General features: G+C 49.0%; 1 protein-coding gene across 1 annotated transcript in view; it reads right to left on the reverse strand.

The window, feature by feature from the left end:
- Nucleotides 1-20918, reverse strand: part of GRK7 (G protein-coupled receptor kinase 7) — a 241988-nt gene that overhangs the window by 83733 nt on the left and 137337 nt on the right. Inside the window, exon 3 of the mRNA XM_085633648.1 lies at nt 921-1192. Within this exon, the coding sequence (XP_085489774.1) occupies nt 921-1192 (272 nt within the window). The remainder of the gene's footprint in view (nt 1-920; nt 1193-20918) is intronic.

Consider the following 20918-nt stretch of genomic DNA (forward strand, 5'->3'; position numbering starts at 1 on the left):
TGTTAGGTTGCATGTTTCTTATGTGTTGATTGAGAGCTGTGTTAAGAGACATACTGATCAGTGCTGTTTTTGTGTGTGCATTTAGGTACACCAATATGAGGAAAAATCATTGCCCCTGGTTGGGAGTAGTACACTCTACAAACTTAGAACCTCTTGTAAGATGGGACAAGATGAAGCAGGATTTTGTAAATGAGTACTCTCAGTTAGTTTCTCTGTATCATGCTGTAAACTCCATCACAGACATCTTACACATAGGGCCTGTTTATACTTACCTTGACTACATAGTGATAGTCAATATGACCAATATCCAGTCCACCCTATTACAAGTGCATTATGTGCTATGGCACCGGTAACAAGACGGACAGCCTGATGCAGTAATTCGTCTGCCGCGCTCTAAATCAGGTTCTTAGACACTTGAAACTCTGCCAGAGTTTAGTGCCTCTGATGAAAGTACCTTGGAATGTTGGTCATTCAAGCATCTTACGCCTCTTCAGGAAGGCCATTTAAATGTTCTACACGACTTGTGCTACAAATGTATGTCACAACATTTTAGTCGAAATTCCAACTTACAAAAAATATGACATCCACAATATTGATTATCACTATATAGTAAAGTTAAATATAAACACAGGTAAGCCTAGATTTACTATTCTGAACTCCACATCTGCTTACCCTGATGACAGAGTGGTGGTTTTCACAATGTAGTTAAGAAATATTTGTAGGTTGATATTTTGACCATGATATAGTGACCACTACGTGTGGTACAGAAGTATGTAAAGGGTCAGGATGCATCTTCACATTACAGGTTTAGGACATTGGAGGTCAAAACATTGCTATTTTTATTGTTGATGAGTTCCAAGCTAAAAGTGATGCCCAGTGGTTTTGTATGCACACAGAAGTACATATAAGGGAAAACATACCTGCTCCCTAAGCGGTCTTCTGTTTTCTTGGCCAATAGCAGTTTGCAGATATCTTTGGCATCTTCGTTGAAGTTTCGATGCTTGAACTGTACCTCGGTTTCTATGGTTCTCCTCTTTACTTCATCTTTGTCAACCTTTTCTTTGAAGTCTTTAAATGGAGTCCGGCCAGCGACCATTTCGTATATGCTGCATCCCAATGCAAACCAGTCCACAGGGTAGGAGTAGCTCTCCTCTTTCAGAATTTCAGGAGCCATGTAACCATTTGTTCCTGCCTATAATTCAATTTGAAAGCATGTAGGGACAATTAGAATCCATGTGGCATAATTTTATATAAAATGATATCAATGCATCAGAATATCTAAATGCATAACAAAATATATGTCCATATATTTTTATTTTTGTGGCTGATTTTAGTACACAACAAGCAGTGGCAATCTGTATTTATCAGATAATAAAAACCATAAAGCTTCACAGAGTACTTGAAAAGTTATTATACCCACCTGCTAATTTCAATCATAAATTACTACAAGTGAGCAAAAAAGCTACACTCTTCCAGGACTGACATGAGCTTTAAAGTCCAGTTGACTGCACCAAAACAAATACCCCTGACATATCTAGTCAAAGTTAAGTGTGCGTAAAGTTGCTAGTTGGCAGGGACTAACGTACTTCAACTTGTATGTCTGATAACAGCAGATTGCGGGTGATATTTCTTCAAAGGTTAGGGTCTGCAGGACGAGTGCCCAGCAATTATGATGGCTACATGGAGATACTGTGACCAGCGTAGATGCACTCGGGGGGAGTTTGATTTCTTCTCTAAAAGGTTCTGCTAGGGATCTGAGGCCAAGGATCTTGGACGAACAATGCAGGCAACTCTCTCCAAGGGCAGGCGTGAGCTGCAGTGTCCAACAAACTCAATTAAATCACTTTGTTAGCTGCAGCCAGTATTCAGAGTGGCTGAATTAGAAGTTGTTTAGAACAGGAAATAATACCTATATGGCTGCTGTTGACCAGTTTAAATGACTTTTTCTAAAGCTTGAGAGCAGAGTTAATGGAGGCCCAGGATGGATAGTGAGAAGGAACCAGGCAGAGGCAGAATGACAGTTAACTTGTGGGGAGAAAAATAAAAGTGTTGCATGGTTCACAGGTCAGAGAAGACCCATGCTGCTCTCCTAGTTGAAACAGTGGAAGCAGAGTAGGTCTCCTTTCACCACATTGTCTCCTTTTACTTTAAAATGTAATTCGCTACAAATTGGAAGTTGTCTAGAAGGAAATTTAGACAGGCAAGAGGATTCCTCATTATGTAAATTAGAAAGAGCAATGGTCTCTGTGATGTAATGAAAAGTATTTGGCTCGCCTGGAAGGGTGGAGGGAGAAAGGTAACATGTAGCAATCAAATTCATTCTTGTGCTGGTTTGGCAGCAGCCTATCAAGTTCTTCGTCTCTCACACTTACCAGTGAGCCAGACTGGCTTGGATTTGAGCCATTACCCAACTAGGGTTCAGCCCCCTGGTGCTTGAACATATTTTAGAGCCTTTGGATGCTTGAGAGGGGGTTGGTGCACAAGACCCTGCTTGAAATTGTATCCACCGGTGGTCTGGCGGTAGATGGGGAAATCTGGTCCTTTTAAAGATTGTGGAGTTTTTGCTTAGGCTCCTAACCTTGACTGCTTTTCCAACTCTTCCTCACTTATGAGGTGTGTCAGTGCAGCAGTTACCAGTATCCCAGAGTTTAGAAAGGTACGTCGCTAATGATCATTTCATTAACTCACATTCTTGCCAATTTGCCATAATGTTATTCATTTGACAGCATCTCTGCCTTGCGCATGTTGCCATATGGGTTACTGGGCCCTCCTTTTTCTGGTGCATACACACAGCTCCCAGCTGACCCTCTGGCTAGGTTGGCGCAGTGTAGCTGCCTATAAGCTTTAGGCCCCCCTTCCTACAACTAGGCTATCTCTAAAACAGGCCATTCTAGTAAATCTCGGCCTCTAGCATAATATTAACAATAAACATCCACAAGGGTCCTGCAAAGTATGATATACCAGCCATCTAGCCATTGGTGGCTCCTCCGCAATGGGGAGGAGCAACGCACCTCTGCCTGGCTCAGAGCCAGCAAATGTAAAATAGAAATATGTTCCTGCATCGTTTTATTTTGCATTTGCCGGCTCTTAGCCAGCGGTGTTGGGAGGGGTGGGGTTTAGACATGGGAGGAGGTAGGAGGAGTGCTACGTGCACTCCACTCCCTAAGTGTGCATATGTGTTTTGGCCGGCCATCTCAGGCTGACCAAAAAACACATGCAACTTAGGTTTTCTTCAGCCCAGCTGTGTTGATCAGCCAAGTTGAAGAAACCCCATAGACTCCCTGGTCTGAGCAGGGCATCTTTCCTGCCTGCTTAGACCAATCCCTCGCTGCTCTGCAGCAGGGAGATTGGATGGGAGTCTGAGTCCCAGGGGCTGCTGGAACCCAGGAAGAGGAGAGGCAGCGAATGCGATGCTGGAGGCAGACGACGGCAAAAGGTACTTTTTAAAAAATATAATGTATTTCTAACCTCCTGCGCGACCCTCATGTGCGACCTGACCCGCCGCCTCACCACCCTTTGTTTATGGCTGCCGCCGCTGCATCTTGCTGCAATTTTATTTTGCATACCTATCTCTTTCACCTGCTCCACCATTACACAACTGGGACCTGAGTCCCTTGGCAAGATAAGAGTACTCCTCTGGTCACTCACACACAAAAACACTCCACATGTAGGCTCGCGCCAAATACAAAACTTTGCCAACCAAGTTTGGTGCCATAGTGTAGCATGCTACCCGGCCGAAAATGCACTTTGGTGCCTCACAACAGGGTTGAAACCCTACATGAATGCTACAGTACAATATAATATATTGCTTTCATTCAACCGGAGACCTAGTGACAGTGCAGTTAGAAAATGACGAATCCATAACACTCTGCTAAGCTTCACACACCATTGCCCTTTGTTTAATCACCAGCCTCTTCTGAAAACACACACAGAACCTAAACATTCTAATTGCTGTTAGGGCCCAGTGATAGACATACCTCGTAGACAACAGCTTCATAAATCTTTCACTTCCACAAAAATAATGTCTTTTTCAGCAGAACAAAACATGTTTACTAAAATCCTGCTTTTTGATTTCATTATTAATTATTATTAACTATGTTCTCTTCTTTTTACTTTTTACAGCCAAAGAGTATATTTTCCAGTATTTCATGTACTGTTTTCAATAAACACTTCCCTGTTTGAAAAAAGTATCTTTTCATGCCAACTATACTAAGCTAAATATTTATTTTATAAAATATATAATGGGTAATGTGCACTACAACCCCAAAAAGCCCCACTAATGATAAATCTGGGAATGCACCAAAATCCATGGGTGAATACGTGGGAGCACCCCCGCTCCAGCAATGGAATGCCTCCTTGGGGCACAGTAACACAAGGCAGCGATTTGCGCGGCCTTGCCTTACTTTAGATTTATCATGCCATGCAGGGCCACGCATGGTGGCTTTGCGTGGCTTCATAAATCTCATTCAGATTTCACATCACCCTTGTGACCCCTCGTTTGGTGTAAGGGCCATGCAAAATCTTGCTAAATATGGGCCCCAGTTTGTCTCTTATGTGCTATCACTTTGCCTCATATAAGCAGTGGCAATGGGTGAAGTCATTCCCCTTCTTTTCTTCTGCCCAGTATGCGTCTGCCCTTTCTGTTCTGCACTTTCATTTGACCTTTTTTACTTGTACTTGGGGCATATTTACAAGGGGGGATGTCGCCACCAGAACGTCACGTTCAGCGATGTACTGGTAGCGACATGCCCTCTATATATTTACAAATCAGTGATAAGCCACGTCTTGTGGCTTAACACTGCCTTGTAGATACGGCCCCTTTACACGCATCACTTAGCGTGAAAGGGCTGTGCAATCGGTGTTTCTGTGGGCATTCCACCGCATCACCCATTTCTTTTGACGCTGCTCCAAATTTATAAGGAGGTGTTAATCTGAGGCAGCGCCAAAAACTACCGCCATGCAAGAGCAGGCGTTAGAAAAAGCAAAAACGAGGAGAAACAAAAGTATTTTTCCTCATTTCACCATTTTATGTGTGGTGTGCTGCATTCTCTGCGCACATTGAAAGAGCAAAATGCCATTAATGATTGTTTATGTGCAGGAAGGTGTCCCTTCCTGCGCATAAACAATCATTACATAATAATGATTTGCTACTTCTATGTGTGCTGCATTCTGTAGCACGCTTAGAAGTAACAAATCACCATTATTGATTGTTTATGTGCAGGAAGGCATACCTTCCTCGACATAGACTATCATTCCCTGCAGTGCAGGTACCCTTGCACTATGGTGCGAGGGTGCCTGCGTTGATGCTAGGCAGCTATATTTAGCACCAGTGCTAGGGAAAACACAGATGTGCGCCGTTTTCTTGTGAATATGGTGCATCCCTGCCTTTTGAAAATGTTGGCACGCACTGCTGCCAAATTTGGTACAGCTCTGCGCTCCAACATTTTCTCATAAATATGCCTCTTTGTCTCGCTTATTCCATATGCTCAACCTTTATGTGTTTGATGTTGGCCTGCATTTTACAACCCTCTCGTTACATAGACATTTCTATTGAATCAAAGAGGTTGCTTATGAATTGATTTTAGCCGCTAAGTATTTCGTTGTACATTTTACCTATATTTTAAAAGCTCTTTGTGCAGCCTAAAAATCTGTCATTGTTACTTGTTTTAAGGTAATGGTTAGGTCACAGTGTGCGGTATCACCAATGTCATCTATATTTCACTTGACAGTACCTGTCACCAGCTCTGATGAAAACTCATTTACTCTTTGATACCAGTCACTCTTACTGTCCTAGACTCAACCGCGCCCCCCCTGCCTCCATTCTTCTAAGCTTTCAAGTATGTGAGGGGTTAAAACATCCTCTGGCATTGGTGATTCCTGATTGAAGCAGTGGTCTTCATATTTTCGTCCATAGCTTTATCTTTTGACAGTATGATGTCCAGTGTTATCTTTCTGTAGGACAGCTTTGCCACAGCTTCAACTTTGGTGGTTCCTTAACAACTCCAGCTCACTCTTATGTGAAAGACCTTCCCCCTTTTTTTCGGTTTTCAAATAGAATATTTGGAGTCTCTCCTTAACACCATGTGGGGTACCGTTGTACACTGTCACATGACAGAGAACAGTCAGCCATCAAACACGCATCTCATCCACCTATCCAACCTGCTCTAAGCCATGGTCCCAACTTGTCTCATGGGAATGGGTAGTGCTGATCAGGATCCTGGCAACTCATTTCAAAGCCCATTCTTCTAAGGGTCACCTCTCCCCGATGGCAACCTCTATCGGCATGTAGTGGCTCTACCAGTGTGCTCTTAACCAGGAGCCAGGGACTGCTCCCGGGCTAACCACGAGAGGAGACCTCAGCATCGCCTTAAAGCAGGAACTACCCTTGGCTTTGTTCACGAAGGGTTTTCTCCAATCGGAATTTTTCTGACAGGACACTTATACCATCCCCGACCTGCTTTTTTCTGCACTTTATCATCCCTTCAACTCCCCTTCCTCCCCAGCCACACAGAATCAATCAATCAATCAATCAATCAATCATAGCATTTGTAAAGCGCACTACATACCCGTGAGGGTCTCAAAGCGATGGGGGGGGAGGCTGTTACTGTTCGAAGAGCGAGGTCTTGAGGAGTCTCCTGAAGGATAGAAGGTCTTCGGTCTGCCGTAGGCAGGTGGGGAGGGTGTTTCATGTCTTGGCGGCGAGGTGGGAGAATGATCTGCCGCCGGCGGTCGCTCTTCGGATGCGGGGGATGGTGGCGAGGGCATGGTCTGCGGAGCGGAGCGGAGCTGGCGGGCGGGGGTGTAGAGGCTGAGTCTTCTGTTGAGGTACGCTGGTCCGGTGTCGTGGAGTGCCTTGTGTGAGTGGGTGAGGAGCTTGAAGGTTATCCTCTTGTTGATGGGGAGCCAGTGTAGGTCTTTCAGGTGGGGTGTGATATGGCTGCGGCAGGGGATGTTCAGGATCAGGCGAGCGGAGGAATTCTGGATGCGTTGGAGTCATTTCAGGAGTTTGTCCGGGGCTCCTGCGTAGAGTGCGTTGCCATAGTCCAGTCTGCTGCTGACGAGGGCCTGGGTGACCGTCCTTCTAATTTCGGTGGGGATCCACTTGAAGATCCTGCGAAGCATGCAGAGGGTGTTGAAGCAGGAGGAGACGGCGTTGACCTGCTTTGTCATGGAGAGTGTGGAGTCGAGGATGACCCCTAGGTTTCGTGCGTGGTTCGTGGGTGTAGGGGGTGCTCCTAGTGCCGTCGGCCACCAGGAGTTGTTCCAGGCCGAGGGGGTGGAGCCGAGGATGAGGACCTCCGTCTTGTCCGAGTTCAGCTTCAGTCGGCTGTTCCTCATCCAGTCGGTGACGGCCTTCATTCCTTCGTGGAGGTTGGTTTTGGCAGTGTGGGGGTCCTTGGTGAACAAGAGGATCAGCTGGGTGTCGTCGGCGTAGGAGATCATGTTTAGGTCGTGCAGTCGGGCGACGTGGTGCCATGTAGACGTTGAATAACGTTGGGCTGAGAGATAAGCCTTGTGGTACGCCGCAGATGATCTCGGTGGCTTTGGAGCGGAAGGGGGGCAGGTGGACGCTCTGGGTTCTTCCGGAGAGGAAGGAGGTGGTCCAGTCCAGGGCCTTCTCTTGGATTCCCGCGTCGTGGAGGCGTTCTCTTAGTGTGTGGTGGCAGACTGTGTCGAAGGCGGCTGACAGGTCCAGGAGGATCAGGGCCGCGGTTTCTCCGTTGTCGAGCATGATCCTGATGTCGTCGGTGGCGGCGATGAGGGCAGTTTCGTGCTGTTGTTGCTGCAGAACCCTGACTGGGATGGGTCCAGGATGCTATTCTCTTTGAGGAAGCGGGTCAGTTGTTTGTTGACGGCCTTTTCGATAAACTTCGCCGGGAACGGGAGCAGGGAGATGGGTCGGAAGTTCTTGAGGTTCTTGGGGTCCGCCTTGGGTTTCTTTAGTAAGGCGTTGATCTGTGCGTGATTCCAGCTCTCCAGGAAGGTTGCTGTCTCGAAGGAGATGTTGATGGTTTTCCGAAGGTGGGATGCGATGGTCCTACTGGCTTTGTTGAAAATGTGGTGTGGGCAGGGGTCTTCCGGGGATCCGGAGTGGACGGTGTTCATGATCTTGATGGTGTCGTCGTCTTTGGTCCAGGCGAGCAGGCGGTTGGCGCGGGTGGTGGTCGTGGGATTGGGGGTGTCGGCTGTCCTCAGGGTGGTGACGGCGTCGAAGCTGGATGTCTACGATCTTGTGGTGGAAGAAGGTGGCCAGCGAGTCGCACAGTTCTTGTGATGGTGGGATGTCGCTGGTGTTGGAGTTGGGGTTGGAGAGTTCCTTCATGATGCTGAAGAGCTCTTTGCTGGTGTGTGCTGTTGTGTCGAGGCGGTCTCTGAAGGCGGTCCTTTTGGCGGATCTGATGAGTTGGTGATGTAGGCGGGTGGCGTTCCTGTGGGCTGTGTAGCTTTCCGGGTGTTTTTTTGCGGGTCCAGTTTTTTCTAGTTTTCGGCAGGTTTGCTTGGAGCCTGGAGGTCTTCGGTGAACCAGCTGACTCTCTTGCTGTTGTGGGTGTTGGGGGGTTTCTTGAGCGGGGTGAGGGTGTTGGCGCAGTCGTTGATCCATTGTTTGAGGTTGCGGGCTGCGGCATCGGGGTCGGTCGGGTCTGCGGGTGGGCTCTGGGCGAGGGCGGCGGTTAGCTGGTCCTCGGTGATCTTGTCCCAGCTGCGGCGAGGCATCTGCTGGGTGTGGTGGTGTGTGGTGGGTTTCCGGAAGGTGAAGTGGATGCAGTGGTGGTCGGTCCAGTGGAGTTCGGTGGTGCGGTCGAGGAAAATATGGGTGCTCGCTGAGAAGATGGGGTCAAGCGTGTGGCCGGCGGAGTGTGTGGGTGCTGTGACGAGTTGTCTGAGTCCGAGGTTGCCGAGGTTGTCGATCAGGGTGGAGGAGTTGGGGTCGTTGTTGTTCTCGAGGTGGAAGTTCAGGTCCCCGAGGAGGATGTAGTCCGTGGAGGCGAGGGTGTGAGTGCTGACAAGGTCGGTGATGGAGTCGCTGAACTGTGGTCCGGGTTCGGGGGTCTGTAGCTGAGGGTGCCTCTGAGGGTGGTGTTGGGGTCGGTGTGGATCTGGAAGTGCAGGTGTTCGGCGGTGCTTAGGGTGTCGTCGGCGTTTGTCGAGATTTTGAGAGTGTTCCTGTGGACGATGGCGATTCCTCCTCCTGTTCCATTGGTGCGGTCCTTGTGGGTGATCTTGTAGCCTTCCGGGATGGCTATGGCGATGTCGGGTGCCGAGGAGGGGGTCAGCCAGGACTCTGTCAGGAAGGCGACATCTGGGGATGTGGAGTTGAGTAGGTCCCAGAGTTCGATGGCGTGTTTGCGGGCGGAGCGGGTGTTGAGCAGGATACATCTGAGGAAGTTGGTTTCCATGTTGGGTGGGTTGGCGGGCCGGATTCTGGTAAAGTTGAAGTTCCGGCAGGAGAAGGGTCCTTGGGTGCGCTTCAGGACGGCCAGGCAGCAGGTGCGTGATCGCCCGGCGTTGAGTGCGTGGAGGGTGCTGGAGTCGTAGTGGAGGATGGCGTCGTGGTGTGTGCAGGGGCCAGGGTTCCTGGCGCTGGGCGCGGTCCAGGCGCGGACGGGCGCAGACGAGCTTGCCTTAGGCGCGCCTTTGGCGCGCCAGCGCCGCACCCACTGCGCGTGTCTGCTGCGCGGCCGCGGCAGCGTCTAATCCGACTGAGCCTTCTACTATAACCTGAGAGGAGCTGCTTGTGTGGATGGTCACCTAATCAGTAATGTACTAACTACTGAAAGTTTAAAAACACTCAATCACCGCCCGGCATACTTGTCCTAAAAATAAATATAAAACAAATCATAGGTCAGTAAGTGCTGCTGCTTCAGACAAACAACATATAAGCATACTAACATGGTGTTAGACATGCATGGATGTAGCTAATAAATGCTGTGCTTCCATCTCCATTGTTACAGAGCTGACTCCCTGTCAGTCTTTGGCCTTGCAGTTCACAAAGCCCCTTCAGTCTCCTGCAATTGTGCTTACAGCTTTCATATATTTGAAAGGAACACACTGTGCCTGCAAATTACACCACATCTGATTAAACAACAAAACACAATAAATCAAATGGCGCCCTCTCAGAAGATGGTCAACAACATATCCGTTTTTTTTCAGGATAAGATCACAAAGTTGTTGCTCATCCTGGGACAGGGAGATAGTAAGAATAATCCCAGTTTTACAAAAACCACCAACCAATTGTGATCGTCGTTTGAACCAGCATCAGCTCAGCTGATCAATGATTGCATTTGTGCAATCAGATCCTCTTCCCCATTAGATACATGTCTGGTACACCATTTAAAGAACGTGGCCAATGCCATTGTCCCATCACTTACTGAACCTTTGTTATCAGCGGCTGTTCCTCCGTATGAGCGGAGAAGCACCGCCACCCCCCCCCCCACCGCTGTGCAGAAAGCTGGAAAAATAAAATGCTGATAAAAGGATTTTATTAACGTTTTATTTTTCCATCTTTCTGCCAAACAGACGGAAGGATGGGGCCATGGCGTCACTGCTGCTGATTGGCAGCAGTGATAAGTGGCCCCTTCAGTATAAATTGTGCATGTCGGTTTGGCCGGCTACCTTGCTACTGCCAAACAGACATGCGTAATCCAAACTTTCCAACCCAGCTGTCTTAGACAGCTGGGTTGGAGAGCAGGCACAGGGCCCCAGTGCCTTTTGGAGAACTGAGGCAGTCTGTTCCAGCCAATCTAGACACTTCACTCCTTCATGAGAGCAGCATCAGGATTGGATAAGGTAGTTGGCTTTGTGACGTCATCTCCAGCTCAGAGAAGTCTGGAGCCTGGTACTGGAGAGCATTGAGGAGGTGCTGAAGGATAAGGTAAGTCAAACTTTACTTTTCTCTTTTTTAATTGTTTATTGTAATGTTTAATTTTGTAATGTATGTAATGTAACTATATGTAGCGCGCCACCGTTTTTTAATACCACCAACGGCCACTGTTTGTTTTTCCTCTCTCCAGTACCTGTCTCATGGAACAACGCAATAATCACCCCTTTACTGGAGAAACCATAGCTGGACCTCATGATTCTGAACAACTATCAGCCCATCTCACTTCTGCCCCTCTTTGGTACAACCACAGAAGAGGTAGTCACCAATCAGTTGATCAGCTTCCTGGGAGAACACCAACATTTACACTCAGCTCAATGTAGGTTCAGAAAAGGTCTTAGTATAGAAACAGTGCTAGCAAAAGCCAATAATGACATCTGCTTCAACTTGGATGATGGATAGATTGCTGCTTTGAAATTGCTGGATTTATCGGCTGTGTTTGATACCATCTTCTTCAATACACTACACTACTAGACTGCCTTATGTAAGCGAGTATAACAAACATGGTCTTCAAATGGTTTGCATCATCCTTTCAAGACCATACGCAAACTGTCTGCTTGGACAATTTCCGGTTCTCCGCAAAACCCATCCTTGCTGGAGTACCGCAGGATTCGGAATTTAGTCCAACACTGTTCAAACTTGACAGAGTTCTTCTAGCCAGACTAATTGACTTCTATGGCCAAACGTTTTATGTGTATGCTGATGACACCCAATAATTTTGAGGCTTGATGGAGACTCTAATTGCATTTCACAACAGTTATCCTCCAGTCTCAGAGAAGTTAAAAAAGATACAGCCTAGAAAGAGCATAATTCTTAACTCTGAACAAGGATAAAATGGAGGTAGTTATCTATAGTAACCCTTCTTTATGGTCTAACTAACAGATGGGGGCCAGCATTGCTGGTATCCCTCTCAGCACCGGTACAGTAAGATAGAAATTAGGTAATAATCCTTGATTCCAATCTGACTTTTGAAGAACCCATAAAAACTCTTGCAGCCTCATGGGTGCGGCTAGTAAGCGTTATAAGAAGATCCTTCCCTTTCTTCCCTCGGCTGAAGAATGATGATAGCTTGAGCTCTGATACTCTCCAAGGTGGGCAATTGTAGCACTCTATAAGTTGGACTCCCTACATATCTTACTCATAGAGTACATGTGTTACAAAATGTTCTGTACACCTGGTCTGGGACTCAAACGTAAATCACCTATCTACATTCATCGTCAGCTTCAATGTCTGCCAGTTGCCAGGAGGAATTTAATCAAGACATTATGCTTCTGCCGCAAGGTAACACATCACACCATAATGGACAATCACATGTCCTCTTTTGTTTGCTGTTCCTCGACCCGTACTCTGTGTTCTGAATCCCAAGATTTGTTGTCAATCCCTTGGTATAACAAGAATTGGCATAGCCAATAGGTCTTGCTTTTGGGACCTTATAAGTATTTAGTTATGCAGCACAATATCCTTGGTGCAACAACATCAACTGTTGCATGGCTAAACATTTATAAGGTCCCAAAGGCGAGACCTATTGGCTTTGCCAATGCTTGTTATCTAGTGTGAGGTAATAGTTCCGTCTTATCTGCTGAAAATGCACCAATTGAAACTTCCAGTGCTTTGTGGTAGGTCAGAGATGCTACTTCGGGTGGCCTCAGAGTGGTCTTGCAGATAATGTGGAGTTGCAAGAGGAGTTCGTAGTTGTTCAAAGTTGGTCAGGATGTGGTTGAACTTCTTCAGGCTTTAATATACAGCTGAATATAGGGTGGCTTTGAGGGGTGTCCGTGTGGAGTTGGGGATAAGGCTGAGCGGAGGACAGCTTCCAGGAAGGTGGGAGAAGTAATTGAACTTTCGTTCTGAAATCTGTTTCGGGTAGGAAGGGTTTCAGTGTTCCCAGGAGGGAGATTTTGAACAACGCAGTCTTGGTTTTCCCAATAAAGGACCCTGTATTAGACAATACGGGGGTAAATCAGAATAGTCATGGAGCACTGATGGGTGAATACTAATGGTCCTTAGAAGTGAGGGTCATTCCAGCCAGTTTTGGGTCACATTAGGTAGTCACAAGCACCGGCACCATGGTACCAGTGTCAGCAGGAAGTTTGATCCTACTGCCTAGAAACGAGTTGCAACATACTTTTGACTTTGACTGGTGTCAGTTGTGAGGATTATTTAATAATAGGGGAGAATACTAAGCGACGTGGGCTTATTAGGCAGCGATAATATCATAAAAAGTACAAAATATTACAAAAACACATTCCCTTCCAATGGAGAAGAAACCCCCGAGAGGTGACAGTGATAGACACAGCGTGAATGCACTGCGCTACCCAGTTGGACCACCAGAGAGTGCTACAGGCCTTTGCCAATTCCATGCTTACCTTTCGCCTTCTGCATCTCAGTCAGTGAAGCTCTGTGAGGCGAATCGGGCCTTCCTGTATAATCGGTGGCGTGTACTGCTAGGCTCGGGACTTTGCAAAGGCCAAGTGAGTTTACAAAAAAAAAATGGCCGGAAGAGGCAGTCATGGGTCAGATGGGCGGAAGGTCACTGTCACGTGACGTGTTTTCAAGTCCAGTTACTACTAGATAACCATACGCACAAAACAAGTAAAATAATTGTTTTCTACTGAGAGCAGGCCACTTGGTGACTGTGCAGTACTGACCCTAGGCACAGCCCCCTCCCCGCACAGTGTTGCAATTGTGCTGCCTCAACTCTTATGAGGGATCGCCCGAGGTCGCTACCAACCTTAGTTTACCTCCTGTAACTGTTGTTGCAACAGTTCCTGCGAGGCTGCCAAATCCAATCACCGCGAGCCATAGAGCACACCCTGTCCACAGCTTTCCAGAAGGGCTGCCAGAGCGTGGTAGGGCTGGAGACTTACTGCGCAATATCAGGGCACTGCCCCAGAATGGATTTCTGAAGGGATGGGGGAGTGGGGATCTCCACACGGGGCTGTGGAACGTTTAGAGAAGGGGATGTGAGACTAAGTAAAGAAGGCAGCGCCTCTGGCGAGAACAAGCTGCTGAAAGTTCAAGACGGGACCTCAGAAGTGACGGGGCAGCATACATCTGGAAACTGCTAAGAGGATTGCCCAGTGGTTAAATGAACTGCGGAAAGAACAGAATGGATCAAGGGAGATAAGGGAGCATAAAAACTGAGACGCGGTCATAAACTTATAATGGGGAAAAATGAAACCACGGGGTGCAGAATTCAAAATGCCCCTTGCTACAATGCCATCCATGCCTGGCTTAAAGTATGTATGTGTTGCATGACAAATTTAGAAGCACCGTGCACAAGGACTGTACGAGGAGTAGGGAGGAAATGTGGGAACTGCTAAGAGGGAAAAAGAGGCCATTTGAAGGAAAAGAGGAAAACATGGATTTACAAGCATGAGCGGCCGAAGGTAGCATAAATGTGGGAAAAGCACGAACTAATGAAGGGAGATGGAAAGGGACAAAGATTTATGTTGGAAAAAAACGAAAGACAAGCATTGGCAGCGCGGCTGTGAAAGTAACGCGGCCGTGCGGCTGTCAAAGTGAAAGTGTTCGAGATCGCGGGCGATGCACTTAATGAGCCATGACGAGGGAGGAAAGCCAGATGGCGCCTCTGCTCGTAACTGTGCACGTAACCACACGCTCTAGGCCACACAAAAAGCTGTGGTCAGCTTTTTAAAGCCCACTCACTAAATGTCTCGCCAGTGCAGCGCATGCGCTGGCTCAGGTGAGACCTAAAAAACATTGGATAAGGGATCAGATCATTATCAGTGTCACTTTCCAAAGCATGGAATGTCTAATTAAACAATGCTGCAGTTGGAGGTGCGAAATGCCGGTGGGCAGGATAGGGGGTGGCAGCAGGGGCACAGTGGGGCAACACCCCATAAAAAAATAGCATTCACCGTGGGGCAAACACTGGTGTCAAGAGTGTGTCGGTGTCAGTAGCGTAACACAGCCCCCCGCAGCTCCCGCAGTGCGGGCACAGTACTCTGGCGGAGAGCTCCTAATTGAGTCTGGAGGGGACCCCTCCACGTGTTTTGTAGAGGGGCCCCCACAAGTTTCGTTAAGCCAGTGGTCTGTGTTTGCCCGCCATGAAAGGTCTGCAAATCAACATTTCCATCAGTGACCACCTGTGAGCAGGAAGGGTTGCCAGTAGTAATGTGATGACATATCACTCACAGATGCAATCCCTACTGGCACTAAACAAAACCACAAGCTACGGGGGCGGAGCTTGCTCGCGACCAAGATGGCCGCTTGAGCTGTGAGCTCCGTAGCATCGTTACATTATCCTACAATTATCTGTCTACTACGCGACCTGAATCATTTCCTGAAGCCTGATCCGGTCGGAGGAGGAAGATCCAACTCCGACCCTGCTGCGATCGAAACTGGCAAAGCTACGCTAACCAGTCGGCTCCCGCCCGGCAAGGCCCGGATCCCCGAGCTAAAGTTGGGCTGCTGCGCGGTCCCGGAACAACCGCGCCGCTACAGGTGCACTCGGTGTTTGCATGCCGCGACTGGTCACTGACATGTCTGGCGCGCTTGCACTGCCCATGTTCCACCAGTTACCGCTTGGGGCTTGAGGTGCGGACTTGTCCCCCGATTGAGAGTGGCTTGGCGGCAATTGAGACCGAGCCGCCTGGATTCGCCCGGGAGCCCTGCGGCGCGGGGGGGTGGCGCCCCATGTTGCTGAACCTCCGCCGCTCCGTTGCTCCTTCCTGGCCTGGCTGCTTGGGTGGTAACTGCGAAACTACTACCTGCTAGAGTGGAACCATTGCTGGCGAGCACCGAGACCCGAGCTGGTCGAGCTCTACCTCCGGGCCCTCCATTTTGTGCTTGAGACGGCGAGCGGCATCCTCCAGCAGCGCTAGCAGAGGCCCTGAATGTGATTGGTGATGGGCCAGGTGATGCCCAGTCGGGTATGAAGAGGTCTGTTGTTGCAGCTGCAGGCCCGGGACTGCGGCCCCAGTGCGCGGCCTTTCTCTCCAATGAGACCTGGTAGCAAGCTGCCTCTGCGTGGCCCCATTGCTCCCGACTGCGAGGCACAGCGAACCTTGTGTGGGCCTGTGAGGCAGCGAGGGGAGATCGGAGGAGCTGGGATCACAGTGGTAGCGCACTTCACCAACAGCGAGGAACTCGCCAGGGTGCTCGACATCATTGCTGTGGATCTGGTACTCTGGTCTGAGCCCTGGTGTTTTCGTCTCAAGAGCACGCTTAGTGACGAGTGGGATCCGCGTGGCCCCACGCAGGGTGACTCCTTTCCTCCATCATAGCCTGAGTTGCGCATTGGTGGAGGTGCTGTTACTCGGCAGACAGACTCGTTTTACAACACACCCCACCCCAGTGCCGAAGTGCTGCGACGACCCGCACGTCAGATCCTATTCACCGCTGTGATGGGCAGAGTGGACAAAATGCAGCCGAGGTTCACATTCAAACAGAAACAGTCGAAGTCTCATGATGCCTCTACTGAGGATGCGGTCAGACCGCAGAGGCCCGTGGCGGACGACCCAAACCCTGACATCCGGGGTATGCTGGTAGCCATGGAGAAAAACCTACAGGGCGGCATTTCATCGCTGGGAGCTAAGATGGACACCCTATCCTACAGGATGGACAGAATGGCGGAGCGCCTTCACAAGCATGCTGAAAGACTGGATATGTCGGAGCGTAGGATTACGGAAGAGGAGGAAGCGCACACCTCCCTAGACACAGACCATAAACAGCTTGAAAAGGTCTTGCGGATACTTCAGGAAAGAATTGAGGACTTGGAGGCCCGCTCACGTCGCTGCAACCTTAGGATTACTGGCTTGCCGGAGTCCCCCCCGACTGGCAACATGGAACACTTCATAGAGAAACTGCTGGTTACCTTCGTGGGTGAGAGTTCCTTCTCCACCATGTTCGTGGTGGAGAGAGCCCACCGCTTGCTGGGGCCTCGCCCGCCTTCTGGGGCGGCACCTAGACCGATCATTGCTAAACTGTACAATTATCAAGACAGAGATGCTGCGTTGAAACTGGCTAGGGAAAAACAGCCGCTGGCATATGAAGGCTCCACGATCTCACTGTTTCCGGACTTTACCATTCGGGTGCAGGAGGCACGCCGACAGTTCACCCCTATGAAGAAACAACTCTGTGACCTGGGTATCAACTACGCCATGCTGTATCCTGCGAGACTCAGGGTTAACAGACAGGGCCGCTCCCACATCTTCACAGACCCTAAGGCCCATAGAGGGCCTTGAAAGACTAGTCCAGGGATCAGCGCCACAGCCCAGAGCGACTCTCGCTCGATGGAGCAGAGGGAGGAACACTTGACGACCAGGACTAATGGTGGCTTGACATCTCCAGGCAATAAGTATTGTCTTGAGATAGGGTATGGGGGACACTGGTTCACGACCGGGCCGCCTGAGCTCTTCTCAATGTAGACTGAGGCTGTCTCTGGTCGATTAGAAACGTGGGGAGGGGACCCTGGTTTTGCCACTCTATAAGTTTCAGTTGTAGTGGGGACAGCCTCTGGATGTGTCGCTGGGGTCTGTTGCGTGATTTGCACCATAGTGCGTTAAGGTTCACTGATCAGCGAGATTATGTCAAGCCTACTGGGAAGGGCTGGGGTCATTTCCAGAGTCTTTATGTTTAGGAATTATAATGGCTATTAAAGGACCGGGACTTATTTCGTTGTTGGGATCTGAGGATATGGAGGTCACGTAGCTGCGTACTAATTTCCTGACAATGCTTGGGGCGTACTCTTTTATGTTTGGACACTATTATTACTAGCTGGCCGAGCAACATCCGCCCACACGTGTATACCACTAGGGAGGGTTTCTTGCGTTGTTGGGGTGGGGGGTTGATTGAGGGTGCGAGAGGATGTATCGCTGCCAAGTTGGGGATGGTCTGCCGTGGGTGGGGGAGGTTGGGTGATGAGCACTGTATTGTTGTTTTTGATGTTTGATGTTTTTCTTCAGTCTGCACAAGGTGTATTAGCAAAATGTTTGCTCCATAGGTCAGAATGTTCAATTTGCTTTAATATTCAAAGTGGTGGGATCCGATAATGATAATGTTTCAGTGACACTGGACACCCTACGCGTGCTTACGTGAAATGTCAGGGGACTCAATGATCATCTGAAGCTTCGTAAGGTGTTAAATTATTTGCACAGACAGAACATTGACATAGATCTCTTGCAAGAGACGAATCTCCCGCTACATAGCCCTCTACTCCGCATAGCCCTCTACTCCGCAGCAGAGGATTTGTAGATAATATACATGTCTCTGGTTTTACTACACATGCGCTTGGGGTGTTGACCTGGGTTAACCCAAAATCCTACTCCCTGTCACCGTTGGTCACAGATAGGGACGGCCGCAATGTGATCTCCAGGTGTCTTGGGAAGGGCATTGACCTAGTAGTGGTGAACATTTACGGCCCTAACTATGACTGCCCAGAGTTCTATACTGCACTGGTATCCACTGCCCATAAATGCGCGGAGGGGCAACTCCTTTGGGGTGGTGACCTCAACCTGGTCCGAAACCCGAACATAGACAGATCGGGAGGCCCCATGAGACGACCCACTGCTGCTGCTAGAGCACTTGAAAGCACTATGGTTGGCCTGGACCTCTGCGACACTTGGTGCACGCTGTAACCGGATAAGGGAGGGTATACGCACTATTCCTCTTATCACAATTTACATACTCACATTGATTATTGGTTAGCTTCCTCGCTGCTCTCTGCTCCCATTAAAGAGTGTTGGGTTGTCCCTTGCTCCCTGTCGGTCCATTCCTCCCTTCTGCTGGTTCTCACCGCTCCTAAGGCGACTATTCCCCCATTCACATGGCGGTTCCCCCCCTACTCGTTGCTTGATCCGGTCTTCAAAGAGGATCTGGCCGAAGCCATAGAAATATATTTCGCTATTAACATGGGGTCAGTGGATAGTTTCCAGGTGGTCTGGGAAGCCTTCAAGGTCTATATATGAGGCGTCACCATGGCTAAGCACTCAGGGGTTCTCCGCTCTATTCGACAGCATTTGGCCGATCTAGAGAAGAAACTGGGAGCCCTTGAAAAACGGCAAATAGAATGTCCAGATGAGGCATTGTCGCGTGAAATTAAAGAGTTACTTGGTGAATATCATGACGCGGCTAACAGCGAAGTTAAACATCTAGGCAAATATGCCACGGCGCAGGTTTATGGAGAGGGCGATAGGCCGGGCTCAGTACTGGCACGTGTTCTGAAGTCAAAACACAGGAAAACACAGGTCACTGTACTCAAATCGGCTGAGGGTGAAATGCTTACTGAAGAGCCGGACATAGCGGCCAGGTTTAGACAGTTCTACGCTGAGCTATACATGTCACGGTCTTCTGGTGCGGAGGACGAAATTTTAGATTATCTTGAATATATTAAATTACCATTCCTCAGCGTCACGCATCGGGAGTTTCTCATGAGGCCTATAGAAAAAGATTAAATTCAATTGGCCCTGTCGGGTATGAAAGCCACGAGCGCCCCGGGATTGGACGGCCTCACGGTCGCCTTCTACAAGGCATTCCTTGATATCTTACTGCCACATTTGTCGGTGCTTTTTGACGACATGTGTGTTTCGGGCACGCTGCCCGTCTACAACGAGAGAGGCGATTATTGTCGCCATTCCAAAACCGGGCAAACCACCGGAGGAATGTGGATCTTATCGCCCACTCTCTCTGCTCAATGTTGACACCAAATTGTTGGCTAATCGATTAGTCCCCCTGGCTCTGTATCTAGTGGCTCCTGAGCAGGCTGGGTTTATTATGGACAGGAATCTAACCTACAATCTAGGCACGGTGTTTGGGGCCATACAGCACACCCAAACGGAATCTAAAGCAGTCGCGGTTTTCCTGGACATGGAGAAGGCCTTCGACTCCGTCGAATGGCCCTTCCTATGCCACGTGCTGACTAGAATGGGTCTTGGCCCAGTCTTCCTTCAACTGATAGGCGTATTGTACAATTCCCCCACTGTTAGGATAGAAATAGGAAATTTTGTGACGGATCCCATTGCCATTACTAGAGGGACGAGACAAGGATGCCCGCTGTCCCCCGTCTTATATGCCCTGGCTGCCGAGCCCCTGGTGTGTGCGCTGAGGGAATACCACAGCCACAAAGGTCTCAGATTCCCCAAATATGACCTCATAGTGTCCACATACGCGGAGGACACGTTATTGTATGTCCGCGACCCCGAAAAACAATCTTTCTTCTGTCCTACGGGAGGTGGTGCACTTTGAAGCGCTGTCGGGGCTGCGGGTCAATTGGCATAAGTCCATAGTTTTCCCACTTACCCCGGCCACGATACCCTTTGAACCGGATTACCCGTTGCAATAGTCCACTGAGTCGATAAAGTATTTGGGTGTCCAGGTACACACAGACTCGGACGTCGTATTTAGGGAAAATTATGGCACCGCTGTCTGCAGACTGGAAGAAGATGTCGAAGCCTGGATTAGGTTACCTTTATCTCTGATAGCCAGGATCTCAATCATGAAAATGGTGGTGTTACCCCGGTTCCTGTTCCTTTTCACAAATATTCCTATAGTTTTGCTTGCTTCCTTCTTCCACAGAGTCACCAAATTACTGATAAGATTGGCCTGGGTGGGCAAGCAAGCGAGGGTGAAATGGAGAATACTCCACATGGGGGGATTGGGCGCTCCAGATTTAAATTTATATTATAGAGCAGCCCAAAGTGCTCAGGCTTATTCTTGGATGCACAGATCTCCAGAGGTCCCGCACCTTTGTCTGGAAACAATTATCGCTGATCCGTTGCCGCTATCGGCTATGATTTCCGAGCCTACTGACCGTAGAACAGGAATACTTGATCCCATTAACTCGAATCGGCATGCTTGGCACCATTTACTTCAATTACAAGCGGGAGCTCTCCTGTATTCCCCGGCCATGACCATTGAATGGTTACCCCCATGCAGAGACAGAGGCGTGTTGGGCGCGTTGAAATCTCTGAATATCCAGACTACTGGTGATCTTTTCCACAACGGCATAGTTAAAACAGGCTCCGAACTGGAAAGCTCGGCTCCTGCTAACACCCTGCTGCAGCGTTTCCAGTTTCAC

The sequence above is a fragment of the Triturus cristatus genome, chromosome 11 (genome assembly GCF_964204655.1).
Source record: "Triturus cristatus chromosome 11, aTriCri1.1, whole genome shotgun sequence".
NCBI classification, from domain to species: Eukaryota; Metazoa; Chordata; class Amphibia; order Caudata; family Salamandridae; genus Triturus; species Triturus cristatus.